General features: G+C 35.4%; 1 protein-coding gene across 1 annotated transcript in view; it reads left to right on the forward strand.

Annotated features, from left to right (window-relative positions):
• The window catches only part of LOC145681656 (uncharacterized), a 202,247-nt gene that overhangs the window by 97,970 nt on the left and 86,630 nt on the right, over positions 1–17,647 (forward strand). The window contains exon 3 of the mRNA XM_081753280.1: positions 916–1,000. Coding sequence (XP_081609406.1) covers positions 916–1,000 — 85 coding nt within the window. The remainder of the gene's footprint in view (positions 1–915; positions 1,001–17,647) is intronic.

Consider the following 17,647-nt stretch of genomic DNA (forward strand, 5'->3'; position numbering starts at 1 on the left):
TTTTCGAAAAGCTAGAAACGAAAAAAAATCGGAAAATGAAAAAAAAAATCGAAAAACGAAAAGCGTAAAATGAAATTTCCGAAAATGGAAAATTTGTTTTTCCAGTAAAGGCCTTCACTAAATCTGGATATAATGATTTCCTAAAATGTTTTACGTACATTTGTATATAAAACTTTAAAATTTCGCTAGAACTGTGTTGAAACGGGTTTTATTTACCTACATATAAACGTCCAAGTGAGAATAATATTTTATGTAGATGCGAATGAATACTGAATCTATTGTATACGATAATTTTGTCATTATAATTTAAACGAATGAACTACATTTCCTGTGTATAGGTGGAATTTAAAAAAAAATCAAGAGCTAAATTTGGTGTGCTTAAAGAGAACGCTGTCCATGAGAGATTAATTAAGAGACATTGTAATGAATACAATATTTCTACAACACTCAAGCGACTTTTCCTTAGAATGTTACTGGTACTGCAACGAAAATATGTTATTATTTATTTGGTGCGAGCAAAATTCGAGTAATTCCTTATGTACACCTCCATCCGCTGCGGACGGTTTATATAATTGAACATGATCGTATTGTGTTGACGAATCTATTAGACATATTTGAATATGAACTAATAAGTGAAAAATGGAGAATTTTTTTGGAATTAGGGCGAAAAATACCTAAATACGCTTTGAATACTTATTTTGCATTTGAAACTGTAAGCAATTGCATTTTGAACAACTATCTCTTCTCCTTCTTGGGGTTGCATTTTATTGAAGATCAATGTGTTGAAAATTTATAAATAAAAATAATCTAATGGATTCCCATACCCGATGATTTAGGAAAACCTACATATTTGTTACCTTTTCAATGCGCATTTTACATTAGATACAAATTGATATATTTTTAATTTCTTTGCAGATTATTGGGTCAACTGTGATAGGAGTACTGTATTTGGGGCTTAAAGCAGTAAATTCCTGGCCTGATGAAACTGAATTTAAAACAAGTAAGTACTATCTAATGTACATTTTGAGACTGCGAATCGACATAAAGTTTCCAATACAATCGATTCTGGTCATGAAATTATCATTGATATTCTTACAAAACCATTTTTTTTTTAGATCACACAAATACCACTAATGTTTGGTACAATCTTAAGATAAATTTGCTCATTACTAAGCCTTAGCCTTAGTACATTTTAATATGACTATTCAGTAAACTCAACAGAAGAACTACAATTTAGAGGTTGAATGCACTCATATGCAATTGTAAGGCAACCCAGGCAGTAAATTACAGTGGTCATACAGTGTTTAATCCACATGAAATTAGATACTATAGCTTAAGATGACGTAAGATATGAAATGAAAAAATGTCTATCAAGTAAGGACTAAAAGTTATAGTTACAAATACTAAAATAGTGGAGCGATTTGCTGTAAGTTTAAATGCAAACTATGTTCTTGTTTAGAATATAAATAATGTAACTTGAGCTCCGATATCTAGAGGAGTGTTCTTATATTTTGCTGAGAGGTGTTATCGGTTTTGAACAAGTATATGAAGAATATTGAGAACCAAATAATATACGCAAATTACAATTGGAGACCGAAAAAATATTATAAACAAATTTAATTTTTACATATTCTATGGACTCCCCTGATACTCCACAAAAAAATCCCAAGAATCCCGCGTGGGCAACAGCCTGAAATGACGTCATCAGTGTGGTGGCCACGCAACTACGACTACTTATGCTTTTGCGGTAATATACCATCAAAGAACTGAGATAGAAACTTCGTTCTTGTGCCAAATTAAAGATAAAGGATTACTTAAGTCATTTCAGCTAATATCGTTCCTACGTGTTGCCACCATTTTTAAGTATGGCGGTTATTATTTCAAAAATTAAATTTCTCCGTTTCATTTTATTTGTTTTAAAGTTGATTACTATGAAACTATCAGATATACGGCAAATCACCTCGAAGTAAGCGTTATATAGTGGAGTCTCACCTTTCTGAATATACCAATATTATTTCTGCAATTTAGCGAACTACTCCATTTTCCGTAGCGCAAAGTGTTGAATTTTCAGCACTTTAGATTACAATAAACATGTGAGAGCATGTTTATAATTGAACGTAGAAAAACATTTGGAAAACAAACACATTTTTTAAACCACTGAGATTCCTGAGAGAATCGCCAAAATAGCGCATGAGAAATCATCAATATGGCAGCCATGGAAATACATTCATTTATGCTTATACGAAATATCTCATCAGAGAACTGAGATATGAAGGTCGTTCTGATGCCAAGTTAAGGGTAAATGATTCAAGTGATTTCAGTTAATATCATTTTTACATGTTACCGTCATTTAAAATATGAAGGGTATTATCTTAAAAGTTCATTTACTCCGTTTAATTTTATTTGTTTCGAATTAGATTATGAAACTACCAGATTCATACATAGGAAATAATTTTAGTATTTTAAAGTAACTTTGATATCGCTAGTTTAGTTGACTTTGTAATGGAAGAAATCTGCATTTTACATTACGATATTATTAAACAAAATTATCATTAAAAATAGTGAATATTAACCTTTTTTCAGCTGTAAAATAACACATATTTAAGAATTTTGTTTAACAACATAACACATTTATTTAAACCAAATTTAGAAACTATTTACTGCATTACAAATTACCTAACCTAGGTCTCTACAATTGCCTTTTATCTGTTTCATTCATTAATGTTTCTGAATCGTTTATAAGATGGTTTTGAAGTTTCAAGATATTAACGAATATAATTGTCTTCTAATGAATTTAATACTAGTTTATTTGTGCATGACTCTCCTGCACATTCTCCACATGTTGATGTGCAGTGAAGTCCTCCTTTTCGGCAGTTACACTTTCTGGAACATTATAGGATCGAGTGGTCTACTCTATCCACATTTACGTGCAGGCGTAGAGAAAGAGCCCGCGGCGAACAAAATCTTATAAAACTATCGGGTTTCAGACTGGTTCAGGATACGTTGAGCTTGCGTTGTATCATACATGCCTACTCGGCAACCAAGAGAGACTCTGTTACTAATATTAGGCATGTTAATAACATACAAGACTTTTCTGTGTCATAGGAGAAGCACATAAGATACACCAAACAAAGTTATTAGATACACTTCACTTAAGTATATATATCGATTGTTTTAAAAATGCCGCCCACGTAGCACAGAGCACTATTCTGCCGGTCAAAATAAAGCAAAAAATATATATGATTATAAACTTTTCGAATGGCAGTCTATAGACGAGATTTGCACTATGTTGCAACATCGTATTGCAGATAAAAGAGCATAGAGTTAATCTGTCATCAAATAGTTACATCGATTCTTTCAAGATGGCAGTTAAGTCTATAGACGTTGATACTAGAACCATCTATTACCGTCGGTACAAAATAAAACAATTCACTTGCTAATAGAAGAGCTAACACTTACCAAGTTAAGCCAAGTAGTTCATAAAAACATACGTATTCTAACTAATTCAGTGTAATTTTATTTTGTAATGAATCGCAAATAAAGAATTGTCTTTATAAAAGAGAATGACTCAGAACAAAAGAGTTGCTAGATTTAAATAAAAATTCTGCTTCTTTGTTAGATGTTTTCATAATGTCTTACCGCAGTCTTAATGAGATCTCAAAATATAGGCCTATACATAAATTTCTAATATTCCTTCAAAAAAAGGTATAATTACATAATATGGAAATTGAAAATGAATACATTTATTATATAATTGCATAATACGAGAAAAATAAATCCTAGAATACAGCGGAATTTGAACCAGGTAAAAATGATATATTAAATTTACAAATAAGTATTAAAGAAACATGACGTAGCTCGCTCGGCTACCATGCCAACTGCAAAATAAGATGCTCTTACACTATATTCCATAAAATCCATACAACTATGTTCAGCTTTTTTCTATTCATTACTGTCTTTGGTAAACAAAGTACATAAATGATTTTCTTCTCAGTCAGTAAAGGTAAAGAAATATTTTCGAAAGTTAATTTAAACATACTTTATGTAATAACAGAATAATTGACATTCCAAAATTTGAAGTGGTGGATTGGTTGTTGCTGGAGTTGAAACATTTTAAAATTTAGAAAAGTAAATGAATATAATTGTTATTTAGATAACTTTATGTTAACTTGTGTCTAAAACCTAATTCCTATAAAATACGAGCTCATGCGTTAAGGAAACTGAAAATATTTATTTCCGCGTACTTTTTGTGGAAGAATAACGTGTAATTTGTATTCATAAGCGTAGGAAACTGACACCAAATTTTCAAATTGTATACATTTATTTACAGGTTCAAAAAAGGAAAGTATCCTTTTAGTTTAATTACTTAAGTAGCATGGTGTGCAGAATTAGGAGCTGTCATCTACTTTATAATATTTAATTTCATTTTCCTTCCATAATATCTTAATCTGTGTAGGTTTAATTTTCGCGCACCATTCGAAATAATTGTAGAAAAAAACATAATTATTTCACTAATTTCCTTCTTATTGTTATCCAAAACATTTGCGGAGGGCGACATGAAAATATCTCATTTTGTATAAATAAAATTTAAGGGAACCACCACAAGTAATTGCTGAAAAATTATAATTCTTTCACGATTTACCTATGAATATGGCTTCCGAATGTATGTGTTACAGTGCAAAAAAACACAAGCTAATTTGTGCTAGGTGGGCACTAAAACGCACGAACGCCATCTAACCGAACCATTGCAGTGCAAAGCTAATGTGCCCTTGCTCAGACGCGTCAGCGATGTTGGGTATACTCATAAGCAACGGTAGTGAAATCAAGTAGGCTTTGGCAATGATACTAGTTTCAAAAGCACTGGTCATTGTTTCATACTAGTAACGCTACACTTGTAAACATAAAATACAACTTCAGTACACTATGCAGAAATTCACCGCCGGGGGAAATAGCATCTAATAGACTCACCTTTCATATGTACTCACTTATTTTTATCCTTCATAAAAAATACTTGTAATTATTTTACACTACTAACCCTATTTGTAAACATAAAATACAGCTGTATTACTTTGTATTTAATTCTGTCGACTGCAGAAGTTTGTTCCTTAGAAATATGTTTTTTTCATACAAAATATTTAATTTTGCCCGTAAATCTTCCAAAATGTGCTGCGCCAAAACTACACCAGCACCTCTTAATTCATTCTAGAGTGTTATTATCTTGGCGCATGTCCAAATAATTGTACAGATATTGTTGCCATTCAACCCGGAAAATCCGGAACCGTCACGGAGTTGAGATCTGCGCCCCACCAACCCGAAAATATTTCTCGGGACACTTAAATGTCCCGGTTTTAAGCGAAGAAAGAAAGGGAAATTATAGTTTCCTTTTCTCACAGGATTAGGTAAAATAATAATTCTCTTCAACTTCTGAGTCTGACAATTCAGAAGTTGAAAAAAATACCTGAATACAAAACACATGGATTTATAAAGTTCAAGATTTAACTACTTTGACATTGGACGAAGCATTCGTTTCATTGATCTAATGACTAAAGGTTATATTGCTTACTTTTATTACTCCCTTTAATACTCTGTTTCAATCTGCATCTTCCTTCTGAAATATGTTAATACATAATCCCTCAATGATAGTTTACGTAATTTTCCACTGATGATTCAAGAACAAAAATGATTGTTGAAATAAATAAAACTGAAGAGACAACATTGGCAAAATGTTGGGGTATTTTTCTAATAGAAGCTGAGGCGGTGGGTTGGAATGAACTCTGGAACATAACAGACCTGAGAAATATAAAAAAATGCTTACCCGGGGGGATAAATAATCTGCTTACATTTGCTTAACTAGGAAGAAGAAGGTCTACTAAAACGACTACAAATGTACTTACGTAATAATTGAACAATTCTATCTAATGGAATAAAGGATACTAAGTAAGATAACACTTCTTTTCATTTTAAGCATTTCAAAGATTTACGTAACGTCCCGGATTTTCTTTTTTGAAAAATGGAAACCCTATGTAAAAATCAATAATATGCCTTGAAACTGATACGCCTTAGTAGTAACACCCGCACTATATTGCGCCGAGTCAGCAACATGTTTCTCGATTCTGATTGGCTGATAGAGGTGACGTGACTTTACATCCCGTCCACGCTCGAAACTCAAATTTTAGGTCAGGTGGTATGACGTGAGTCTACCTGAGGGGAAATCCATAAATCGGAATTTTTGAAATTTGTTCCCTTTTACGGGTAAGATGAGTGCTTTGATACCTCGAATTTGATTGGTTAATAAAGGTCACGTGATTTTCGGCCCTGTGCCTTTTTAAAATTCGTTCCCTTTTACGGGTACGATGAGTGCTTTGCTATCTCGATACTGATTGGCTAATAGATGTCACGTGATCTTAGGTCCTGGGATTTTTAAAAAGCGTTCCCTTTTACGGGTAAAGTGAGTACATTGGAACCTTTATTCTGATTGGTTGATAGAGGTCATGTGATCTTAGACCCTGGGATTTTTGAAATTCGTTAAATTTATGAGTATCGTCATTGATGAGTACTTTGGTACGACGATTATGATTGGCTGATTGCAGTCACATTATCTTAGTCCACCAACACGAGAAATTCAAATTTTCAGGTCACGTGGTATGACGTCATGTTCCACCTTTGGAGAAAATCCCTCACTTTCTTTCATGGCCAGGATTTTTTAAAAATGCGTTTTATCTCTTTATTTTGGGTGATCGAAGTAATGTGACTTAGGGCCCCGACCATCCGGGAAATTGAAATTTTAGGTCACATGGTATAACATCATGCGTTAACATTGTGGAGAAATTCACCACTCTGGATTTTAGAATTACGTTCCCTTTTATGTTTACCCTTTTTTAGTACGATGATGGTGTACTGAAGTTCCCCTTCAATATTATCGTTTCCTTTTATTGTAAAGATAGTTAACCTATTTCTTACCTTGAGGAGAAGGAGCCCACCTTATATGTTCACGTGTGGAGATGAGTATAGAATCTTCTTGAATTAGTATGTCTCTCAAAGGATACATCTATTCTCTAACAATGGTGAAAGATGGGGCCATAGTTGTCGTTTCTAGATTAACTAAAGAGATGACGCTTTGCCTAAATGTGATTGGTTCATTATAAGAACTCTTACAAAACATTGTTGCAAGATTGAGTGATTTTTAAACACTCAGTGTTTTGTTGCTCAGTATGCGTTTAAAAAAACTTTTCGGAACATCTTTCTGAACTAAAAAATTTAAACCGAAGTTTTGGAAAACTAAAAAGAAAAATCCTAACATACTTTTTCTCGAACCATAAATTTTCGAACTAAAAGTTTTGAACTTAAAGATTTAAAACAAATTTTGGAAATCCAAAATTCTTAAATCAAACTTTCCTCGAACATAAGATTTTTAAAACTCAAAATTATCGACCTGAATATTTAAAACCAAATTTTGAAAATTTAAACCAAGTTTTGGAAAAGTAAAAATAAAAATCCTAACAAATGTATCTCTAGGAATCTAACTCAGGTCTTTCAAACCAGAGACGTGTACGCTAACTATTTAGCTATGAATGAGATCGGTTTTGATCGTGCTTTGCGGGTTTTGAACCATAATCCCGGAAAGGATACACTTACACTTTAAGATGTGTAAAAGAAAATAAATCTAGCAGTGTAACGTCTGCATTCATGGATTAAAATAAAATGCTGAAAGATTTCTTTGTGTGTTGACATAGAAGCACCTATGATTTAAGTGCAATCGTCATACGATATTGTATCGTATTACATTTGTTTTACTACAGAGGTGTCAGCATGATTAATGAAAAGCAAATATTGACATTCTCTTATTGAATATGTGGTAATTAAAATAATACGTTGGTTTGGCGTCACATTTACGAAAGTTAGTGACCTGATCCTAGCTGAAAGCATTCGGGATGATGGCATGATCAGAATTGCGATACTAGATGGTTCACTAAGGATTTAATAACGATTGAGAAACGTGGATGACGTCACGACCGATTGTTACACATGGTTTTAGTTCGTGATTCATGACGAACTCAATATTGAAAGCTGCGTTTTGATTGGTTCGTCGTGATGTCATTAATGAATTTCCTTATTTCTAATTGGTTGATAGTGACGTAATTTTCAAAGTGACCTAAATAGAAATCCATTTTACATTTTTTAAATCACACACCACTCGCAGCTGCCAAATGAATAAGGTGTGCTTTTTATAACAATCTCTTTATTTCAAATTTACTGCAGCGAATTTTTGCTCATTGAATTTCAGGTAAGTTTACAATTCACATTTGAGATGTTACCCTCAAACAAGTTTATAAACAGCGTTACTTAATATCCATGGAGTGATGAGGGTCATAAACTTCGCATGAGGACACCATCGTTTTACTGCTTTACTTTTAGCATGAAATATCGTTTCCCTTTCACTATGGGAGAGCAAATAAATGATCATGAATGAACTAGGAAGTGAAAGGAAACGGGGACACGATGTCGTTCATCATAAACTGGGGATCAAATCAGAGACCTCACACATCAGTGGATCGCACCGTCTAAATTATTGTTTACTTATCAACGGTGTGTACAGTGTGCTACAAAAATTCTTGATGTATACACGACTCCAAAAGTGCATTACCACCTGCAATTCTCGTTTTCCTGCAATAGCAGGCAACTCAAAAAGCTCGGCGGTTGGGTTGGTTCCGAATTCGAAAGGCGCTGGACCAAACCTCAATTTTGTAATAAATATATCAGTGTGGCAGACTGCAAATGAGGGAATAAAACAAATTGTTAAAAATGATGATAATATTATCATGACGGAGATGGATGACATCAAAAGTTACAAAATGATCTTACTTAAGCAGTTCAAAAAAGATGAATGACAAAAGACACATATCAGAGGAAAACATTTCTCTCCTCACCTCCCAAAAAAAAGAATCTCATAAAAAAGAAAAATTACATAAAGTTACGTAAGTTTTAATATAAAAGCCCCACTCTATATTGTGAAAGTTGACACCCGAAAGGCAGGAACAACTGAACCGAAGTCAATAAAATTGTGCACAGATATTGTAGACGTAAAAGGAGGGAATACGAGTTTCGTATTTTCCTGGAAAAAACGGTTGGGTGGGGCACGGACCCCTCCAAACCTTTTATCACGAAATATCAAAACTGCTAGTAACAGTATGTCAGAAGTGTGTAAAAGACATGAATAATTGCAACGGAACATTTTGTATTGAAAATACGCAAAAACTAAAGGAATTCGGCCTTTTTAAATTTTCTGCGGAAAAACGGATTTAGGGGCAAAAGCTCCCACCCAAAATTTTGAAACTTTATGTCCGAATGGCAAGAAGTGAACCGAAGTGAACGAAATTAAGCGCAGATATTGCAAACGTAACATGAGAATACGAGTTTCGTATTTCCTCGAAAAAACGGTTAGATGGGGCACGGAACGTGGCACGGAAAATCAAATGTGCTGGTCACAGCATGTCAGATGTGTGTAAAGGACATGAAGAATTTAATCAAACTGCGTCTATGGACAATACGCAAAAAATAAAGGAAAACATTTATTTAAATTTTCTGTGAAAAAAACAGTTTTAAGGGAAAAAAGCTCAAACCCAAAATTTTGAAAGTTGATGCCCGAAAGGCAAAAGGAAGTGAACCGAAGTGAATGAAATTGTGCACAGATATTGTAGATATAAAATAGGGGAATACGGTTTTAGTATTTTTCTGGTAGTAACGGTTCGGTGGGGCACTAACCCCTCCAAACCTTTGATCACGAAATATCAAAAGTGCTAGTAACCGAATCTGAGATGTGTGTAAAGGACATGAAGAAGGACAAAAAAAATAAATGAATATTGTTTTTTTTATTTTCCGCGGAAAAACGGTTTTAGAGGGAAAATTTCCCACACAAAATTTTGGAAGTTGACGCCCGAAAGGCAGAAGAAAAAATGAAATCTTTCAGTTTTACGTCTCACGGTTATGCCGGTTAGGCTAAAGGAGACAGACGTTGATGATGAGTAATGAGTGAAATGGTGGAATGAAGAAAGTGGGAGGAAACGGAGAACCCCTAGAAAACCCACGCACACGGTGTTTGTCCACCACAAAGTTCACTTGGCGGGGGCTGGGATCGAACCCAGGACCCCAAGCACCAGAGGTGAATGCTCTACCACTGAGCCACGGCGGCCCCTGAAAAGCAGAAGTAAACTGAAGTGAATAAAAATTTTCACAGATATTGAATACGTAAAATCAGGATACGAATGTCGTATTTCCCTGGAAAAAACGGCCGCGTGGGGCACGGACCCCTCCAAACATTTGACCACGAAAAGTAAAAGTTCTTGTAACAATATGTCAAATGTGTGTATAGGACATGAAGAATTGCAACGAAACTTTGTGTATGAACAATAGGCAAAAAATGAAAGAATACGTTTTCTTAATGTTCTGCAGGAAAACGGTTTTAGGGGGGCAAATGAACCCACCCCAAAAGTTTGAAATTTGACGCCGAAAAAGCAAGAAGAAGTGAACCGAAGTGAATGAAATTTTTCACACATATTGTGAAAATAAAATGTGGGAATTCTAGTTCCGTATTTCCTGAAAAAACTGTTAGGTGGGGCACGGATCACTCCAAACATTTGCTCAGGAAATATCAAAAGTGCTAGTAACAGTATATCAGATTTGTGTGAAAGACATGAAGAATTCCAATGAAACTTTATGTACGGGCAATACGCAAAAAAAAAAATGGAGAAGGGTTTTTCTGCGGAAAAACGGTTTTAGGGGCAAAAGCTCTCACACAAAATTATGAAAGTTGACACCGGGAAGGCAAAAAGAAGTGAACCGAAGTGAATCAAGTTGTGCACGGACATTGTAGACATAAAATGAGGGAATATGGGTTTGCTATTTTCCTGGAAAAAAGGAGTGGGTGCGGCACGGACCCTCCCTAACGTTTGATCACAAAATATCAAAAGTGCTAGTATGTCAGATGTGTGTCAAGGACATGAAAAATTGCAACATAACTTTGTGTATGGACAATACGCAAAAAGTAAACGAATACGGGTTTTTCTGAGTTCTGCGGGAAAACGGTTTTAGGGGCAAAAGCTCCCACCCTAAATTTTGAAAGTTGAACTCGAAAGGCAAACAGAAGTGAATCGAAAAAAAAAATGAAATGAAATCTTTAAGTTTTACGTCCCAGGGTTATGCCGGTTAGGCTAAAGGAGACGGTGATGATGAGTAATGAATGAAATGGTGGAATGAAGAAAGTGGGAGGAAACGGGACAACCCCGAGAAAACCCACGCACACGGTGTTTGTCCACCACAAAGTTCACTTGGCGGGGGCTGGGATCGAACCCGGGACCCCAAGCACCAGAGGTGAACGCTCTACCACTGAGCCACCGCGGCCCCAAGAAGTGAATCGAAGTGAGTGCGAATGTGAACATATATTGTAGACATAAAATAAGGATACGGGTTTCATATTTTCCTGGAGAAAATAGTCGTGTGGGGCACGGACCCCTCCAAACCTTTGATCACAAAAAATTAAAATGCTAATAACAGTATGTAGAAAGTGTATAAGGGACATGAAGAATTGCAATGAGACTTTTTGTATGGATAATACGCCAGAAATAAAGCAATACGGGTACTTTTATGTTCTGTTGAAAAATGGTATTAGGGGGCAAAAGCTCCCACACAAAATTTTGAAAATTGACGCCCGAAAGGCAAAAAGAAGTGAACCGAAGTGAATGAATTTCTACACAGATATTGTAGACGTAAAATGAGGGAATACGGTTTTCTATTTTCCTGGAAAACAGGGTTGGGTGCTGCATGGACCCCTCCAAACCTGTGATCACGAAATATTAAAAGTGCTACCAACAGTATGTCAGATGTGTGCAAACAACTTGAAGAATTCCAACATAACTTTGTGTATTAACAATACGCAGAAAAATGAATACTTTTTTTTTTCTTCTGCGGAAAAACGGTTTCAGGGGCAAAAGCCACGACCCGAAATTTTGAAAGTTGACGTCCGAAAGGCAAGAAGAAGTGAGCCGAAGTGAATGAAATTGTGCACAGATATTGCAGACGTGAAATGAGGGTACGAGTTTCGTACTTTCCTGGGAAAAACAGTAGGGTGGTGCTCAGACCCCTCCAAACCTTTGATCCCGAAAAATCAAAAGTAATAATAACAGTATGTCAGATGTGTGTAAAGGAAATAAAGAATTGCAACATAACTTTGTGTATGGACAATACGCAGAAAGTAAATGTATACGGGTTTTGTTATGTTCTGCGGGAAAACGGTTTTTGGGGGGCAAAACCTCCCAAACAAAATTTTGAATGTTGACTCCCGAAAGGCAAAAAGAAGTGAACCGAAGGGAGTGATTTTGTGCACAGATATTGTAGACATAAAGTGAGTGAATACGGGTTTCGTATTTTCCTTTAGAAATCGGTTGGGTGGGGCACCGACCCCTCCAAAGCTTTGATCACAAAAAATGAAAAATGCTAGTAACAATATGTTAGATGTGTGTAAAAGACATGAAGAATTGCAACAAAACTTTCTGTGGACAAAAAATAAAGAATATGTTTTTCTTTTTTGCGGAAAGACGGTTTTAGGGGCAAAAGAACCCAAAACCAAAATTTTGAAAGTTGACGCGCGAAAGGTAAGAAGAAGTGAACTGAAGTGAATGAAATATGGAAAGATATTGTAGACACAAAATTAGGGAATAAGTTTCCTTATTTTCCTGGAAAAAACGGCCAGGTGGAGCATGGATCCCTCCAAACCCTTCATCACGAAATATCAAAATATCTAGTAACAGTACATCAGGTGCGTGTAACGGACATGAAGAATTTCATCAAACTGCGTGTATGGGTTGAGTTGAGTTGATTTTAGTTTAGCGTCCCTTTCAGCAGCGAGGCTATATGAGACGTGGACCTACTGATTAACGTGGAATCCGAACCACATGAGCTCCCGCCGGGAATCGAACCCGGGTCTCCCACGCCAAAGGCGCGTACGCTAACCGCTTAGCCACGGAGGAGCTCTGCGAGTATGGGCAATACGCAAAAAATAAACGAATACATTTTTTTAATTTTGGTTAAAAACGGTTTTGGTTGGCAAAAGCCCCCGTCTACAATTTTGGAATTTGACCCCAAAAGACAAGAAGAAGTGGACAGAAGTGAATGAAATGTCCACTAATATTGTAGAGGTAAGGTGAGGGAATACGTGTTTCGTATTTTCCTGAAAGAAAAAAAAATGTGAGTGAACCGAGGCGTTGAGTCGCGGGAGAAGTGAACCGAAGCGAAAGCAATTGTATGTAGATATTGGATATGTAAAATGTGGCCTCTCGTGTTTCACAAGTGTCGTGTCTCCATCCGATTTCTTCAAATTTGGCAGATCAATAACAGCAAACACAAACAGTATAGCGTATTTTATAGTATTTCAGGAGGCACCTTTAACCCTTGCAATGTTTTTTCAGCATAAAGAAAAACACGTGTCGATTTATTTCCAGTTTGCTATTGGTATGCCAAATTTGAAGCAAAACGGATAGGAACACTTGAGAAACACGAGAGCCCTTATTTTACATATAATGTCTACACACAATTTGATTTGCTTGGGTCCACTCCTTTCTGAGCATTACGGTAATATTTCCTTTTCTTGGGGGGAAGGATGGGACCTAGGCCCCAACACTGTTTTTCCGCAAAAATTAAAACACGTTTCATATACTGTTTTGCAAATAGTCCCTTTACGAAGTTTCGTTCCAATTCTCCATATTCTTTAGGAACTTTTGCGTATGCTTATTTGCACTTTTGATATTCCGTAATCAACGGTTTAGAAGGTCCGTGCCTCACTCAACCGCTTTTCCCAGGAAAATACGAAACCCAATTATCTCGTTTTTCGTCTACAATATCTGCGCACAATTTCATTTAATTCGGTGCAGTTCTTGCATTTTTGGCCTCAAATTTCAAAATTTAGGATGGGGGCTTTTGCCCCCTAAAACCGTTTTTCCGCAGAAAGTAAAATAAAAACCGTATTCGTTTATTTTTTGCGTATTGTCCTTACACAATGTGTCGTTCCAATTCGTCATGTCCTTCAAACACTTCTGTTATTAGCAGTTTTGATATTTCATGATCAAAGTTCTGGAGGTGTGTGTGTCCCACCTAAACGGTTTTCTTTTTTTTCTCAGGAAAATGAGAAAAACGTATTCCCTCATTTTATGTCGACAATATCTGTGCACCATTTCATTCAGTTCGGTTCACTTCCTCTGGCCTTCCGGGCCTTAACTTTCAAAATTTTGGGTGATAGCTTTTGCCCCCTGAAATCGTTTCTCAGCACAAAATAAGAAACCGTGTGCCTTTATTTTTTGGTATGTTGTTCATACACAATGTTTCGTTGCAATTCTTTGTGTCCTTTACACACATTTGTCATATTGCTACTATCACTTTCGATATTTCGTGATGAAAGTTTTGGAGGGATCCGGTCCCCACCTAACCGTTTTTTCCAGGAAAATACGAAACACGTTTCCCTCATTTTATATCTGCAATATATGTGTAAAATTTCGTTTACTTCGGTTTCCTTGGTTTTTGCCTTTGGGGCGTCAACTTTCAAAATTGTGGGTGGGGTCTCTTGCCCCTTAAAACCCTTTTCTCCGCAGGAAATAAGAAACACGTATTCGTTTATTTCATGTATAGTATCTACCTTCCAAATTTTATCAAGATCGGAGTGTTACACTTCAGAAGTGTTGCTTGTTAATAATAATATTTCTCTAAAATTTTATGAACAAATAGAGGGAATTAAAGCGAAAAATTGGGATCAATTGGAACTTCGGCTCCTACCAACATTGAAAGAAATGACAGCACAAGTATTTAGATGCAAGGTAGACATAAAATTTAGAACTGAGATTTAACTATATTTCTGTCATGATTTTAATGCAGACTTCGAAGTTCTTAAATGCTAATTAAGTCAGGATTTCACATCCAAATTAAGTTGCAACATAATAATTCTTGTTAGAAAACCCGAATCGGCAATGCGAATTTAAGATTAGCCGATACTTTAGACAGCATGGGAAAAAGGTGAAGAGTGTAACCTAAGTGTGCTGCCAAGTGAGTTGCGAGGCGGTTTAATAAATTGGATGTCTTCTACTCGGCAGAGTCCACTTCAACCGTTTAATTTTGTTTTAAAACAAAACATTTTTGTCATGAGTTACATTTAGGGATGCGCACGAGACGAATCGAGACAGGATTTTCCTGACAAAATTCGAGTAGAGACATGGCACTTCCAATAGAGAAATATACATTTTTCGAGTCGAGACATCACTTTTACAGAACATTTTCGAGACGAGACAGCCACAAATCTTGTCTCGTGCGCATCCCTAGTTATATTAGCACACACTACATGAGTGACAATTTATATGATGATAGAATATACTATGAGCTTTAATAGAAAAAGTGTAGACACTCGAAAATTATTTTATGTAGTAAGATTTCAATAGATTCAGTGCTTGATCGTGCCGTGTATGAAGTTATGAAATATGAATTGGTTTCAACAGGCACGGATCCAAGAGGAATTTTATAGGGGATAGGGATACAGCCCCCCCCCATGACGCTCAGGTGTACACTGTTTAGAGTGGGTTTCAATCCTACTTTATTTACACTGGGTAAAGTTGGAAACTATGGTTTAGTCCAGCGTTTCCCAACCTTTTTCAACTTGCGGCACACTTCAGGGTAACTTGAATTCTCGCGGCACACATATTATTATTATTATTATTATTATTATTATTATTATTATTATTATTATTATTATTATTATTTGAAAATATAAAATACTGTAGTATTTTTTCTGATTACTGACATCCTTCTCACAGAGAAGAAAGCTAGACCACTGTTTTTTCCCCGTGGTAAATCATTATGCTTATTTTTCATTTTAATTTAAAAATAGAAAACAATTACAATCAGATATAGGGCTCAAGTTGTTAAAAATACACTTTTTTTTCGAAAACTGTATCCAACCTTTCATTAAGAAGGAGGATCACTAAATAACGAACGAACAAACGAATCTCTTTTACTTTTAAAACACAAATATAGGTAATTCGTATGCATGTTTACTTTGCCGGAAGGATTAAATAATATTTTAAAATTTCAAGTTACGAAATAGTCTGCAACAATAAAGAAGCAATAATGGTCATAACAATGATAACAAATACTTTTTTTTTTCAAAATTAGAAATGTACAGAAAAATGTTCTACAGAAAAGTAACACAGTATGAAACTTTAAATTTTAGATTCATAGTAGTAATTTGAAATACAAATATACCTTTTTCTGTATGTCTTGCAATTTGATTGCTATAGAATTAATAATTTTGTTCCGATTTCCTCGCGACACACCAGCGACCGATTCGCGGCACACCACTGTGCCGCGGCACACCGGTTGGGAAACGCTGGTTTAGTCCATCCCTTGATCATATTCTGGTTCTGCGGTGTTAATATCTGGTCATAACTTGCTGTTCTAGAAGCCTTAAGTTCATACGCGATAAAATAGTATTTTCGCATTATGCACCTTTTTAAACTATTTTCTATATTTGTATGTATCTTCAGATAAACCCTCCGTGAAAAGTTTTATTTATTGGATACTGTATTTCTGACGATGCTTCCATTATCAAATAGTGTATGTAGTTTTATTTAACATAGAATTGCATACGACAAAACAGTAGAAAACATTCTCATTGTTTTAATTTTTCTTCAGTTGATTTTGAACTTAACGTCCCTTTCAGCAGCGAAGCTATATAAAACGTGGACTTACTAATTAACATCGAATCCGAATCACATGAACTCCCACCGGGAATCGAACCTGGGTCTTTCATGCGTTAACTTTACTTGAATTTGGACTCGAACGCTCTGCAGCAGATTTAAAACGGTGGACTTGCCACCCCTGAGTTTTTCAATGAATGTATTTCTTAGTAATTATTTTAATTTTACTTTTGAAAAGGTGTAAGCATTTTGCTTTAAAAAAAATCCTTGAATTATAAGTAGTCTGTGTTGAATACAGGTTTCATTTTTGTACGTGGCAATAGTAACTTCCATGGTCCCCTCTCTTCTACCTCTAGACACAGAAATTTTGTTTTTAATAACGCCAAATTACGATTTTTATCAATAAAGAGTGGCTGTCCTACTAACTCTTGTATCGATTTCCTGCTGAGCAAAGATAAAGTGAATCTTAAAAAGGTAGGGGAACGGTAGGTAGCGGCATGACATCACGCCGTCCTCCATGCCTATCTTTGCCCATTGTAATTTTTTTAGGAACTGGGGGGACGCTGTACACATTTTTTGGAGGTGGGGGACGGCGTCCCCTGCATTCCCAAGCACTTTTACCTCTGCTGCTAAGTATTAATTGCTGTAAGGACTAACGAAAAATATTATGTGGTAATTCTACTACTACTACTACTACTACTACTACTACTACTACTACTACTAATAATAATAATAATAATAATAATAATAATAATAATAATAATAATAATAATAATATATGATCTGAATGATAAAGATATTTTTTTAACTTTCTAATACAATCTCTGTGGGCTTTCGCGAATCTGGATATATTGCTTTTATGAGGAATAAAGAGCCTTCAAACAACGACGATTTGTATAAAAGTCTTATCAGGTGTCTGA

Source organism: Thermobia domestica, chromosome 3, assembly GCF_964235325.1.
Source record: "Thermobia domestica chromosome 3, izTheDome1.hap1.1, whole genome shotgun sequence".
Taxonomy (NCBI): domain Eukaryota; kingdom Metazoa; phylum Arthropoda; class Insecta; order Zygentoma; family Lepismatidae; genus Thermobia; species Thermobia domestica.